This window comes from Salvelinus namaycush, chromosome 18 (assembly GCF_016432855.1).
Source record: "Salvelinus namaycush isolate Seneca chromosome 18, SaNama_1.0, whole genome shotgun sequence".
In the NCBI taxonomy this organism is placed as follows: domain Eukaryota; kingdom Metazoa; phylum Chordata; class Actinopteri; order Salmoniformes; family Salmonidae; genus Salvelinus; species Salvelinus namaycush.
Genome location: NC_052324.1, coordinates 39,658,871 through 39,673,870, shown reverse-complemented (window position 1 = coordinate 39,673,870; position 15,000 = coordinate 39,658,871). Strand labels below are relative to the sequence as shown.

General features: G+C 45.9%; 1 protein-coding gene across 1 annotated transcript in view; it reads left to right on the top strand.

Annotated features, from left to right (window-relative positions):
- LOC120062948 (extracellular matrix protein FRAS1-like) overlaps nt 1-15,000 on the top strand; it is an 87,711-nt gene that overhangs the window by 31,898 nt on the left and 40,813 nt on the right. The window contains exons 7-13 of the mRNA XM_039013001.1: nt 616-772; nt 2,801-3,064; nt 3,392-3,586; nt 4,285-4,404; nt 5,075-5,254; nt 6,364-6,488; nt 10,689-10,829. Of these exons, the coding sequence (XP_038868929.1) occupies nt 616-772; nt 2,801-3,064; nt 3,392-3,586; nt 4,285-4,404; nt 5,075-5,254; nt 6,364-6,488; nt 10,689-10,829 (1,182 nt within the window). The remainder of the gene's footprint in view (nt 1-615; nt 773-2,800; nt 3,065-3,391; nt 3,587-4,284; nt 4,405-5,074; nt 5,255-6,363; nt 6,489-10,688; nt 10,830-15,000) is intronic.

The following is a 15,000-nucleotide window of genomic DNA, read 5'->3' as shown; positions in this document are numbered from 1 at the left end:
TATACAAATACTATGTTATTAATAATAATTACCTGCAACTCTTAACTTATTGCAAAGTTCACAAAGAAAACGTTCAGACAAGGTTGAGGGATTTTCTTGTTCTGTGATAACTACACCAGGACTTCATTGTCCATACATTTATTTATATATTTTTAATCTGCATAAAAATGCATCCCTTTGTCTGTTAGAGCCTTGAGGTGATGATTCTTTTTTATTTAAATAGGCAAGTCAGTTAAGAACAAATTAGTATTTACAATGACAACCTACCAGGGAACAGTGAGTTAACTACCTTGTTCAGGGGCAGAATGACAGATTTTTAGCTTGTCAGCTCGGGGATTCGATGTTGCATCCTTTCGGTTACTAGTCCAACGCTCTAACCACTAGGCTACCTGCCGCCCTGAGCCTGTATGTTTTCTTGCATGTGTGTATGCTAAACTTTACACGTGTGTGTGTGTGTGTGTGTGTGTGTGTGTGTGTGTGTGTGTGTGTGTGTGTGTGTGTGTGTGTGTGTGTGTGTGTGTGTGTGTGTGTGTGTGTGTGTGTGTGTGTGTGCACATGCGTGTGTGTGTGTGTGCGTGTGCTATTGCTTGTGTGTGTGTGTGTGTGTTCCTGCAGCAGACTAAAGAGGAGATGGAGCCGGTGGTATCAGTGAACAGAGTTCAGGTGGAGCAGAACTCAGGAGTGGTGATCACTAACTCCTCTCTCAACGTCCTGGACCAGGACACACCAGACAACGACATCATCATCACCGTCACCAAGCAACCTGCCTACGGTACGGCACACATGCACACACACACATCTACCTCCATCGCTCTCTCTAACTCTCCCTCCCTCTGCCCCTCCCTCTATCTCTCCCTCCCTCCGCCCCTCCCTCTATCTCTCCCTCCCTCCGCCCCTCCCTCCGCCCCTCCCTCTAACTCTCCCTCCCTCCGCCCCTCCCTCTATCTCTCCCTCCCTCCGCCCCTCCCTCTATCTCTCCCTCCCTCCGCGCCTCCCTCTAACTCTCCCTCCCTCTAACTCTCCCTCCCTCCGCCCCTCCCTCCCTCTAACTCTCCCTCCCTCCGCCCCTCCCTCTATCTCTCCCTCCCGCCGCCCCTCCCTCTAACTCTCCCTCCCTCCGCCCCTCCCTCTATATCTCTCCCTCCCTCCGCCCCTCCCTCTATCTCTCCCTCCCTCCGCCCCTCCCTCCGCCCCTCCCTCTATCTCTCCCTCCCTCCGCCCCTCCCTCTATCTCTCCCTCCCTCCGCACCTCCCTCCGCCCCTCCCTCTATCTCTCCCTCCCTCCGCCCCTCCCTCCGCCCCTCCCTCTATCTCTCCCTCCCTCCGCCCCTCCCTCCGCCCCTCCCTCTATCTCTCCCTCCCTCCGCCCCTCCCTCTAACTCTCCCTTCATCCTTCCATCTGTCCCACTAACTGTCCCTGTACTGTCAGAATCCTGCAGCGACTCATTCTTCACAACCAGCAGGCAATAAAAGCAACATAAACCCTCCCATAAAGCCCCTGTCACACCGTCATAAAACTAAAACCTATGAAGGCTATAGAGGCCTTTTTACTGTCCTCTCCACTGTCTGCTTGCCAGACAGCTTCTGCTAAACGACATTGCGAAGCGCAAAACACATTCATCATTGATGCAGGTACGCTGGTACACAGGCGCCGGGTCTCACGTTGCCGGGATTCAAGACCTTCCAGTGAGGAAGATATGTGACCCCATCTACTTTTAGTTATTTCATTAATCTACCTTTCTTTTTTGTTTGCCTTATGTAAAGTGTCTTTGAGTGTCATGAAGAGGGCTAAATAAAAAAGATACATGGCTATCATTATTAATTATTACTCTGTACCACCATGGTCCTGTGTTTCATTATTAATTATTACTCTTTACCACCATGGTCCTGTGTATCATTATTAATTATTACTCTGTACCACCATGGTCCTGTGTATCATTATTAATTATTACTCTGTACCACCATGGTCCTGTGTATCATTATTAATTATTACTCTTTACCACCATGGTCCTGTGTATCATTATTAATTATTACTCTGTACCACCATGGTCCTGTGTATCATTATGAATTATTACTCTGTACCACCATGGTCCTGTGTATCATTATTAATTATTACTCTGTACCACCATGGTCCTGTGTTTCATTATTAATTATTACTCTGTACCACCATGGTCCTGTGTATCATTATTAATTATTACTCTGTACCACCATGGTCCTGTGTATCATTATTAATTATTACTCTGTACCATCATGGTCCTGTGTATCATTATTAATTATTACTCTGTACTACCATGGTCCTGTGTATCATTATTAATTATTACTCTGTACCACCATGGTCCTGTGTATCATTATTAATTATTACTCTGTACCACCATGGTCCTGTGTTTCATTATTAATTATTACTCTGTACCACCATGGTCCTGTGTATCATTATTAATTATTACTCTGTACCACCATGGTCCTGTGTATCATTATTAATTATTACTCTGTACCACCATGGTCCTGTGTATCATTATTAATTATTACTCTGTACCACCATGGTCCTGTGTATCATTATTAATTATTACTCTGTACCACCATGGTCCTGTGTATCATTATTAATTATTACTCTGTACTACCATGGTCCTGTGTATCATTATTAATTATTACTCTGTACCACCATGGTCCTGTGTATCATTATTAATTATTACTCTGTACCACCATGGTCCTGTGTATCATTATTAATTATTACTCTGTACCACCATGGTCCTGTGTATCATTATTAATTATTACTCTGTACCACCATGGTCCTGTGTTTCAGGCAAGCTGCGTAGACGGCAGTTCTACTCCCAGCCTCTGGAGAACGGTCGGATCCTGTCTCAGGGGTCCACATTCACCTACCAGGACGTGTTGGATCTGCTTCTGGTGTACACCCCTGACGCGGCCAGCGGGGGCAGTGACGAGCTAGCCTTCTCTCTGACCGACGGCATCCACATTACCACCGGACGGCTCACCTTCACCATAGACGTCAGGAAGAGTGAAGGACCAAGGATGACTGTGAATAGAGGCTTGCAGCTGGCCGCAGGTACGCTCTTGGGTTTGTGTATGCGTTTTGTGTGGACCTTGCATGACCTTAAACAGTTTCCGCAGGTAAGGACAGGGACAAACGGGTGTTTTTTTTTCTTGCGCCAGGACTCACATGTCTTCATGGTGACTGGGTACGAACACACCTCATTCAACTCTGAAAGGGCTTGTTGATTACTTGTTGAGTCAGGTACTCCAGTTTTGAGATGGTGTCAAAATGTACAGTCTTGGGGATACTGGCACAGCAGATTGTGAAAGGCTGATCTAGCTGTCTTACGTTGTGTTCTTTGGCGTATCCTGACTTTTACTGTACCTATTCTCCCCTCAGGCTCAGCGGCTAAGATTACCGAGCAGAACCTGAAGGGATCAGATTCAGACTCAGATAGCCTGAAGCTGAGGTACATCCTCACCAAAGACCTTCCATTAGGAAGACTACAGCTTTCTAAAGAAGACGGAGGAGGACAGGACAAGATGTCTGTTAAAGGACCTGTCAAGAGCTTCACACAGGAGGATGTCAACAAAGGTATCTCTCTCTCTCTCTCTCTCTCTCGCTCTCTCTTGCTCTCTCACTCTCTCGCTCGCTCCCTCTCTAGCTCTCGCTCTCTCTCTCTCTCTCGCTCTCTCTCTTGGTCTGCCTCGCTCTCAATTCAATTCAATTGACTTTATTGACATGGCAAGTTCATTATTACTTACATTGCCAAAATATACATATCGAAAAATAAAAATATATATTTATATTTAACTAAATGGTGGGACCAACAGCAATAATAATAGTAGTAGTGGACATGGGATTACCATTAACAACAACTACAACAACAATATTAATCAGAACAACAATACTCTCTCTCTCTGTCTCTCTCGGTCTCTCTCTTCGTCTCTAGCGCTCTCGTACTCTCGCTCGCTCTCGCTTTCTCTCGCTCTCTGTCAATCTCTCTCATTCTCTCTTTCACTCTCTCTTTCTCTCACTCTCTCATTCATCATTTTCACTTATTCAATATTCTTCAAGGAAAAATGGCCTGTGACTTTCTCAGAGTTCTTGAAAGTTCTTGAAATGAATTATGATAATAATATATAATATATATATATAATTAACGATATTGAATTGACCCTAACCCTGTGTGTGTGTGTGTGTGTGTGTGTGTGTGTGTGTGTGTGTGTGTGTGTGTGTGTGTGTGTGTGTGTGTGTGTGTGTGTGTGTGTGTGTGTGTGTGTGTGTTGCAGGTCTTTTGGAGTACAGTCATGAGAAGGGAGAGAAAGGAGGGAGTGTCTCCTTCAAGTTCAACCTGGTGGATCCAGAGGGCAACAAACTGATCGACCAGTCTTTCTTCATCAGTGTACTAGGTATGTACCAGTCCTTCTACATCAGTGTACTAGGTAGGTACCAGTCTTTCTTCATCAGTGTACTAGGTATGTACCAGTCCTTGTACATCGGTGTACTAGGTATGTACCAGTCTTTCTTCATCAGTGTACTAGGTAGGTACCAGTCTTTCTACATCAGTATACTAGGTATGTGGTATCTGACGTAGGGGACGCACAGCACAGACTATCGTTAAAAAATTGTGGAGCAGTGGGTTCTGCACCATTTGGAATCTTAGCCAGTGGTCCATCCAATCTGCTCCATCCTTCTGGTCTGTTCTAGGCTTTGTGCTCCCCAGTGGTTAATTGAGACATGGTTTCCACCCTCAGGTTTTAATTTCCCCATTCCTACTTGTTATCCTTTGTCCCCTCCCTTTCTTTCTTTCTTTCTTTCTTTCTTTCTTTCTTTCTTTCTTTCTTTCTTTCTTTCTTTCTTTCTTTCTTTCTTTCTTTCTTTCTTTCTTTCTTTCTTTCTTTCTTTCTTTCTTTCCTCCCTCCCTCCCTCCCTCCCTCCCTCCCTCCCTCCCTCCCTCCCTCCCTCCCTCCCTCCTTCCTTCCTTTCTTCCTTCCTTCCTTTCTTCCTTCCTTCCTTTCCTCCCTCCCTCCCTCCCTCCCTTCCTCCCTCCCTCCCTCCATCCCTCCCTCGCCCCTCTAGAGGACCACCTGCCCCCCTCTGTGGTAATGAATAAAGGTCTGGTGGTTGATGAGAACTCAGTGAAGAAGCTGACTACTCTCCAGCTGTCAGCTACAGACCAGGACAGTGAGCCTGGAGAACTGGTGTACCGCATCACCAAGCAGACTGCACTGGGACACCTGGAGCACGCCAGCACCCCAGGTACACACACACACACACACACACACACACACACACACACACACACACACACACGGAAACACACACTGACAAGCACACAAACACACACACACGGAAACACACACTGACAAGCACACAAACACACACACACAGAAACACACCGCCAACAACCGAGGTACTGTACTGGAGCTATCAATCAGCTCAGGTGGAAACACACAGACACACACACACAGACACACACACACACACAGACACACACACACACAGACACACACAGACACAGACACACACAGACACACACACACACAGACACACAGACACACACACACACACACACACACACACACACACACACACACACACACACACACACACACACACACACACACACACACACACACACACACAGAACAGTGAAATTGTCAATTCACGTACTTATCAACAGAACATCCCTGATCATCCCTACTGCTTCTGATCTGACAGACTCACTAAACACAAATGCTTCGTTTGTAAATGTTGTCTGAGTGTTAGAGTGCACCCCTGGCTCTCTGTAAATAAATAAAACAATAACATTGTGCCGTCTGGTTTGCTTAAATGTAAGTCATTTTAAATTATTTATCCTTTTACTTTTGATACTTAAGTACATTTGAGCAATTACATTTACTTTTGGTACTTAAGTATATTTAAAACCAAATGCTTTTATACTTTTAATCAAGTAGTATTTTACTGGGTGACTTTTACTTTTACTCAAGTATGACAATTGGGTACTTTTTCCTCCACTGGGTTGTAGGGCAGACGTGCCGTCAGCTAGCGAACAATGCTAACTACCACTACAGTGTGCTAATCTAATGCTAATCTAATGCTAATAGCGTTATATTCCAGGAACTGATTACATGATGCCTGTGCCGCGATTAGTAAATACCATATACCAAGGGACTTGGTATATGAATGCATAATAAGTGTGTGACCCAAGCGGGAATCAAACCCACGACCTGGCATGGCTAGTTCAATGCTAATGGTGTATTAATATGCTGTGATGATTTTCAAAGAAAGTTTAGAAAGCTAACGCTAACACATCCATTAACGTTAACTGTTGATGCTAATGAATGCTCATTTCCTTCCGGATACAGGAACACGCATCACGTCCTTCTCCCAGGCTGACCTGACCTCCCGCAGTGTCCAGTACGTTCACACCAGCGAAGAAGAGAAGCATGCAGACCAGTTCTCCTTCATCGTGTCTGACGGCGCTAACGAGGTACACACACACACACACATGCACGCAAGGACACACACACGTGTACACACACACGTTTTGTTCTTCTATCCTCACACACGCACGCGCGCGCACACACACACACACGCACGCGCGCACACACACGCACGCACGCGCATGCACGCACACACACACACTATCGATAATGTCCCTCTCTAATGCAGCCTAATGAGCAGCAGAAGCGGTCAGCCAACCGGCCTTCACTATTGGCTGACGCACACCAGTACAGATGTACACATACACTTACAATAAACAATCACCGACAAGGACATGAGGGGAAACAGAGGGTTAAATACACATGTAATTGATGGGATTGGAACCAGGTGTGATGGAAGACAAGACAAAACCAATGGAAAATGAAAAATAGATCAGCGATGGCTAGAAGGTCGGTGACGTCGACAAAATCTGTCGTTCTGACCCTGAACAAGGCAGTTAACCCACTGTTCCTAGGCTGTCATTGAACATTTGAATTTGTTCTTAACTGACTTGCCTAGTTAAATAAAGGTAAAACATTCAAAAATGTTGTGATGGGTGGCCTTGAGGTCATTCTGTGTATGTTGTGATGGGTGGCCTTGAGGTCATTCTGTGTATGTTGTGATGGGTGGCCCTGAGGTCATTCTGTGTATGTTGTGATGGGTGGCCTTGAGGTCATTCTGTGTATGTTGTGATGGGTGGCCTTGAGGTCATTCTGTGTATGTTGTGATGGGTGGCCCTGAGGTCATTCTGTGTATGTTGTGATCGGTGGCCCTGAGGTCATTCTGTGTATGTTGTGATCGGTGGCCTTGAGGTCATTCTGTGTATGTTGTGATGGGTGGCCTTGAGGTCATTCTGTGTATGTTGTGATGGGTGGCCTTGAGGTCATTCTGTGTATGTTGTGATGGGTGGCCCTGAGGTCATTCTGTGTATGTTGTGATCGGTGGCCTTGAGGTCATTCTGTTTATGTTGTGATGGGTGGCCCTGAGGTCATTCTGTGTATGTTGTGATGGGTGGCCCTGAGGTCATTCTGTGTATGTTGTGATGGGTGGCCTTGAGGTCATTCTGTTTATGTTGTGATGGGTGGCCTTGAGGTCATTCTGTGTATGTTGTGATGGGTGGCCCTGAGGTCATTCTGTGTATGTTGTGATGGGTGGCCCTGAGGTCATTCTGTGTATGTTGTGATGGGTGGCCCTGAGGTCATTCTGTGTATGTTGTGATGGGTGGCCTTGAGGTCATTCTGTGTATGTTGTGATGGGTGGCCCTGAGGTCATTCTGTGTATGTTGTGATCGGTGGCCCTGAGGTCATTCTGTGTATGTTGTGATCGGTGGCCTTGAGGTCATTCTGTGTATGTTGTGATGGGTGGCCTTGAGGTCATTCTGTGTATGTTGTGATGGGTGGCCTTGAGGTCATTCTGTGTATGTTGTGATGGGTGGCCCTGAGGTCATTCTGTGTATGTTGTGATCGGTGGCCTTGAGGTCATTCTGTTTATGTTGTGATGGGTGGCCCTGAGGTCATTCTGTGTATGTTGTGATGGGTGGCCCTGAGGTCATTCTGTGTATGTTGTGATGGGTGGCCTTGAGGTCATTCTGTTTATGTTGTGATGGGTGGCCTTGAGGTCATTCTGTGTATGTTGTGATGGGTGGCCCTGAGGTCATTCTGTGTATGTTGTGATGGGTGGCCCTGAGGTCATTCTGTGTATGTTGTGATGGGTGGCCCTGAGGTCATTCTGTGTATGTTGTGATCGGTGGCCCTGAGGTCATTCTGTGTATGTTGTGATGGGTGGCCCTGAGGTCATTCTGTGTATGTTGTGATGGGTGGCCTTGAGGTCATTCTGTGTATGTTGTGATGGGTGGCCCTGAGGTCATTCTGTGTATGTTGTGATGGGTGGCCCTGAGGTCATTCTGTGTATGTTGTGATGGGTGGCCTTGAGGTCATTCTGTGTATGTTGTGATGGGTGGCCTTGAGGTTATTCTGTGTATGTTGTGATGGGTGGCCCTGAGGTCATTCTGTGTATGTTGTGATGGGTGGCCTTGAGGTCATTCTGTGTATGTTGTGATGGGTGGCCCTGAGGTCATTCTGTGTATGTTGTGATGGGTGGCCCTGAGGTCATTCTGTGTATGTTGTGATGGGTGGCCTTGAGGTCATTCTGTGTATGTTGTGATGGGTGGCCCTGAGGTCATTCTGTGTATGTTGTGATGGGTGGCCTTGAGGTCATTCTGTGTATGTTGTGATGGGTGGCCCTGAGGTCATTCTGTGTATGTTGTGATGGGTGGCCTTGAGGTCATTCTGTGTATGTTGTGATGGGTGGCCTTGAGGTCATTCTGTGTATGTTGTGATGGGTGGCCTTGAGGTCATTCTGTGTATGTTGTGATGGGTGGCCTTGAGGTCATTCTGTGTATGTTGTGATGGGTGGCCTTGAGGTCATTCTGTGTATGTTGTGATGGGTGGCCCTGAGGTCATTCTGTGTATGTTGTGATGGGTGGCCTTGAGGTCATTCTGTGTATGTTGTGATGGGTGGCCTTGAGGTCATTCTGTGTATGTTGTGATGGGTGGCCTTGAGGTCATTCTGTGTATGTTGTGATGGGTGGCCTTGAGGTCATTCTGTGTATGTTGTGATGGGTGGCCTTGAGGTCATTCTGTGTATGTTGTGATGGGTGGCCCTGAGGTCATTCTGTGTATGTTGTGATGGGTGGCCTTGAGGTCATTCTGTGTATGTTGTGATGGGTGGCCCTGAGGTCATTCTGTGTATGTTGTGATGGGTGGCCCTGAGGTCATTCTGTGTATGTTGTGATCGGATAACAGTGTTCTGTACGGTGTCTTTAGGTAGATACCAGGTGTCTTTAGGTAGATACCAGGTGTCTTTAGGTAGATAACAGGTGTCTTTAGGTAGATAACAGGTGTCTTTAGGTAGATAACAGGTGTCTTTAGGTAGATAACAGTGTTCTGTACGGTCTCTTTAGGTAGATAACTATGTTCTGTACGGTGTCTTTAGGTAGATACCAGGTGTCTTTAGGTAGATAACAGGTGTCTTTAGGTAGATAACAGGTGTCTTTAGGTAGATACCAGGTGTCTTTAGGTAGATAACAGGTGTCTTTAGGTAGATAACAGGTGTCTTTAGGTAGATACCAGGTGTCTTTAGGTAGATACCAGGTGTCTTTAGGTAGATAACAGGTGTCTTTAGGTAGATAACAGGTGTCTTTAGGTAGATAACAGGTGTCTTTAGGTAGATAACAGGTGTCTTTAGGTAGATAACAGGTGTCTTTAGGTAGATACCAGGTGTCTTTAGGTAGATACCAGTGTTCTGTACGGTGTCTTTAGGTAGATAACAGGTGTCTTTAGGTAGATAACAGGTGTCTTTAGGTAGATAACAGGTGTCTTTAGGTAGATAACAGGTGTCTTTAGGTAGATAACAGTGTTCTGTACGGTGTCTTTAGGTAGATAACTATGTTCTGTACGGTGTCTTTAGGTAGATAACTATGTTCTGTACGGTCTCTTTAGGTAGATAACAGGTGTCTTTAGGTAGATACCAGGTGTCTTTAGGTAGATAACAGGTGTCTTTAGGTAGATACCAGGTGTCTTTAGGTAGATAACAGGTGTCTTTAGGTAGATAACAGGTGTCTTTAGGTAGATACCAGGTGTCTTTAGGTAGATACCAGGTGTCTTTAGGTAGATAACAGGTGTCTTTAGGTAGATAACAGGTGTCTTTAGGTAGATAACAGGTGTCTTTAGGTAGATAACAGGTGTCTTTAGGTAGATAACAGGTGTCTTTAGGTAGATACCAGGTGTCTTTAGGTAGATAACAGGTGTCTTTAGGTAGATAACAGGTGTCTTTAGGTAGATAACAGGTGTCTTTAGGTAGATAACAGGTGTCTTTAGGTAGATAACAGGTGTCTTTAGGTAGATACCAGGTGTCTTTAGGTAGATAACAGGTGTCTTTAGGTAGATAACAGGTGTCTTTAGGTAGATAACAGGTGTCTTTAGGTAGATAACTATGTTCTGTACGGTCTCTTTAGGTAGATAACAGTGTTCTGTACGGTGTCTTTAGGTAGATAACTATGTTCTGTACGGTCTCTTTAGGTAGATAACTATGTTCTGTACGGTCTCTTTAGGTAGATAACTATGTTCTGTACGGTGTCTTTAGGTAGATAACTATGTTCTGTACGGTGTCTTTAGGTAGATAACTATGTTCTGTACGGTGTCTTTAGGTTGCCCAGACGTTCTACATCACCATCCGGCCGGTGGATGACTCCCTCCCCCTGCTGGTGGTTCCTGGGATGAGGGTTCAGGAGGGGGTCAGGAAGACCATCACTGAGTTTGAACTGAAGGCCACCGACGCTGACACAGAGGTAGGCTGGCAGACTGTCCAGTCACTACACACACCTCACTACTCATAGACACAGACCGAGAAGTAGTCTGGCTGGTCATTACTGTTAGACAGAGGTAGACTGGCAGGTCATTACTGTTAGACAGAGGTAGACTGGCAGGTCATTACTATTAGACAGAGGTAGACTGGCAGGTCATTACTGTTAGACAGAGGTAGACTGGCAGGTCATTACCCTATTACTGTTAGACAGAGGTAGACTGGCAGGTCATTACCCTATTACTGTTAGACAGAGGTAGACTGGCAGGTCATTACTGTTAGACAGAGGTAGACTGGCAGGTCATTACCCTATTACTGTTAGACAGAGGTAGACTGGCAGGTCATTACTGTTAGACAGAGGTAGACTGGCAGGTCATTACTGTTAGACAGAGGTAGACTGGCAGGTCATTACTATTAGACAGAGGTAGACTGGCAGGTCATTACTGTTAGACAGAGGTAGACTGGCAGGTCATTACCCTATTACTGTTAGACAGAGGTAGACTGGCAGGTCATTACTGTTAGACAGAGGTAGACTGGCAGGTCATTACCCTATTACTGTTAGACAGAGGTAGACTGGCAGGTCATTACTGTTAGACAGAGGTAGACTGGCAGGTCATTACTGTTAGACAGAGGTAGACTGGCTGGTCATTACCCTATTACTGTTAGACAGAGGTAGACTGGCAGGTCATTACTGTTAGACAGAGGTAGACTGGCTGGTCATTACTGTTAGACAGAGGTAGACTGGCAGGTCATTACTGTTAGACAGAGGTAGACTGGCAGGTCATTACTGTTAGACAGAGGTAGACTGGCAGGTCATTACTATTAGACAGAGGTAGACTGGCAGGTCATTACTGTTTTACAGAGGTAGACTGGCAGGTCATTACCCTATTACTGTTAGACAGAGGTAGACTGGCAGGTCATTACTGTTAGACAGAGGTAGACTGGCAGGTCATTACCCTATTACTGTTAGACAGAGGTAGACTGGCAGGTCATTACTGTTAGACAGAGGTAGACTGGCAGGTCATTACTGTTAGACAGAGGTAGACTGGCTGGTCATTACCCTATTACTGTTAGACAGAGGTTGACTGGCAGGTCATTACTGTTAGACAGAGGTAGACTGGCAGGTCATTACTATTAGACAGAGGTAGACTGGCAGGTCATTACTGTTAGACAGAGGTAGACTGGCAGGTCATTACTGTTAGACAGAGGTAGACTGGCAGGTCATTACTGTTAGACAGAGGTAGACTGGCAGGTCATTACTGTTAGACAGAGGTAGACTGGCAGGACATTACTGTTAGACAGAGGTAGACTGGCTGGTCATTACTGTTAGACAGAGGTAGACTGGCTGGTCATTACCCTATTACTGTTAGACAGAGGTAGACTGGCAGGTCATTACTGTTAGACAGAGGTAGACTGGCAGGTCATTACTGTTAGACAGAGGTAGACTGGCAGGTCATTACTGTTAGACAGAGGTAGACTGGCTGGTCATTACTGTTAGACAGAGGTAGACTGGCAGGTCATTACTGTTAGACAGAGGTAGACTGGCAGGTCATTACTGTTAGACAGAGGTAGACTGGCAGGTCATTACTGTTAGACAGAGGTAGACTGGCAGGTCATTACTGTTAGACAGAGGTAGACTGGCAGGTCATTACTGTTAGACAGAGGTAGACTGGCAGGTCATTACTGTTAGACTGAGGTAGACTGGCTGGTCATTACCCTATTACTGTTAGACAGAGGTAGACTGGCAGGTCATTACTGTTAGACAGAGGTTGACTGGCTCATTACTATTAGACAGAGGTAGACTGGCAGGTCATTACTGTTAGACAGAGGTAGACTGGCTGGTCATTACTGTTAGACAGAGGTAGACTGGCAGGTCATTACTGTTAGACAGAGGTAGACTGGCAGGTCATTACTGTTAGACAGAGGTAGACTGGCTGGTCATTACCCTATTACTGTTAGACAGAGGTAGACTGGCTGGTCATTACCCTATTACTGTTAGACAGAGGTAGACTGGCAGGTCATTACCCTATTACTGTTAGACAGAGGTAGACTGGCAGGTCATTACTGTTAGACAGAGGTAGACTGGCAGGTCATTACTGTTAGACTGAGGTAGACTGGCAGGTCATTACTGTTAGACAGAGGTAGACTGGCAGGTCATTACTGTTAGACAGAGGTAGACTGGCAGGTCATTACTGTTAGACAGAGGTAGACTGGCAGGTCATTACTATTAGACAGAGGTAGACTGGCAGGTCATTACTGTTAGACTGAGGTAGACTGGCAGGTCATTACTGTTAGACAGAGGTAGACTGGCAGGTCATTACTGTTAGACAGAGGTAGACTGGCAGGTCATTACTGTTAGACAGAGGTAGACTGGCAGGTCATTACTGTTAGACAGAGGAAGACTGGCTGGTCATTACCCTATTACTGTTAGACAGAGGTAGACTGGCAGGTCATTACTGTTAGACAGAGGTAGACTGGCAGGTCATTACTGTTAGACAGAGGTAGACTGGCAGGTCATTACTGTTAGACTGAGGTAGACTGGCAGGTCATTACTGTTAGACAGAGGAAGACTGGCAGGTCATTACTGTTAGACAGAGGTAGACTGGCAGGTCATTACTGTTAGACAGAGGTAGACTGGCAGGTCATTACTATTAGACAGAGGTAGACTGGCAGGTCATTACTGTTAGACAGAGGTAGACTGGCAGGTCATTACTGTTAGACTGAGGTAGACTGGCAGGTCATTACTGTTAGACAGAGGTAGACTGGCAGGTCATTACTGTTAGACAGAGGTAGACTGGCAGGTCATTACTATTAGACAGAGGTAGACTGGCTGGTCATTACCCTATTACTGTTAGACAGAGGTAGACTGGCTGGTCATTACCCTATTACTGTTAGACAGAGGTAGACTGGCAGGGCATTACTGTTAGACAGAGGTAGACTGGCAGGTCATTACTGTTAGACAGAGGTAGACTGGCAGGTCATTACTATTAGACAGAGGTAGACTGGCAGGTCATTACTGTTAGACAGAGGTAGACTGGCAGGTCATTACTGTTAGACAGAGGTAGACTGGCAGGTCATTACTGTTAGACAGAGGTAGACTGGCAGGTCATTACTGTTAGACAGAGGTAGACTGGCAGGTCATTACTGTTAGACAGAGGTAGACTGGCAGGTCATTACTGTTAGACAGAGGAAGACTGGCTGGTCATTACCCTATTACTGTTAGACAGAGGTAGACTGGCAGGTCATTACTGTTAGACAGAGGTAGACTGGCAGGTCATTACTGTTAGACAGAGGTAGACTGGCAGGTCATTACTGTTAGACTGAGGTAGACTGGCAGGTCATTACTGTTAGACAGGAAGACTGGCAGGTCATTACTGTTAGACAGAGGTAGACTGGCAGGTCATTACTGTTAGACAGAGGTAGACTGGCAGGTCATTACTATTAGACAGAGGTAGACTGGCAGGTCATTACTGTTAGACAGAGGTAGACTGGCAGGTCATTACTGTTAGACAGAGGTAGACTGACAGGTCATTACTGTTAGACTGAGGTAGACTGGCAGGTCATTACTGTTAGACAGAGGTAGACTGGCAGGTCATTACTGTTAGACAGAGGTAGACTGGCAGGTCATTACTGTTAGACAGAGGTAGACTGGCAGGTCATTACTGTTAGACAGAGGTAGACTGGCAGGTCATTACTGTTAGACAGAGGTAGACTGGCAGGTCATTACTATTAGACAGAGGTAGACTGGCTGGTCATTACCCTATTACTATTAGACAGAGGTAGACTGGCTGGTCATTACCCTATTACTGTTAGACAGAGGTAGACTGGCAGGTCATTACTGTTAGACAGAGGTAGACTGGCAGGTCATTACTGTTAGACAGAGGTAGACTGGCAGGTCATTACTATTAGACAGAGGTAGACTGGCAGGTCATTACTGTTAGACAGAGGTAGACTGGCAGGTCATTACTGTTAGACAGAGGTAGACTGGCTGGTCATTACTGTTAGACAGAGGTAGACTGGCAGGTCATTACTATTAGACAGAGGTAGACTGGCAGGTCATCACTGTTAGACAGAGGTAGACTGGCAGGTCATTACTGTTAGACTGAGGTAGACTGGTAGGTCATTACTGTTAGACTGAGGTAGACTGGCAGGTCATT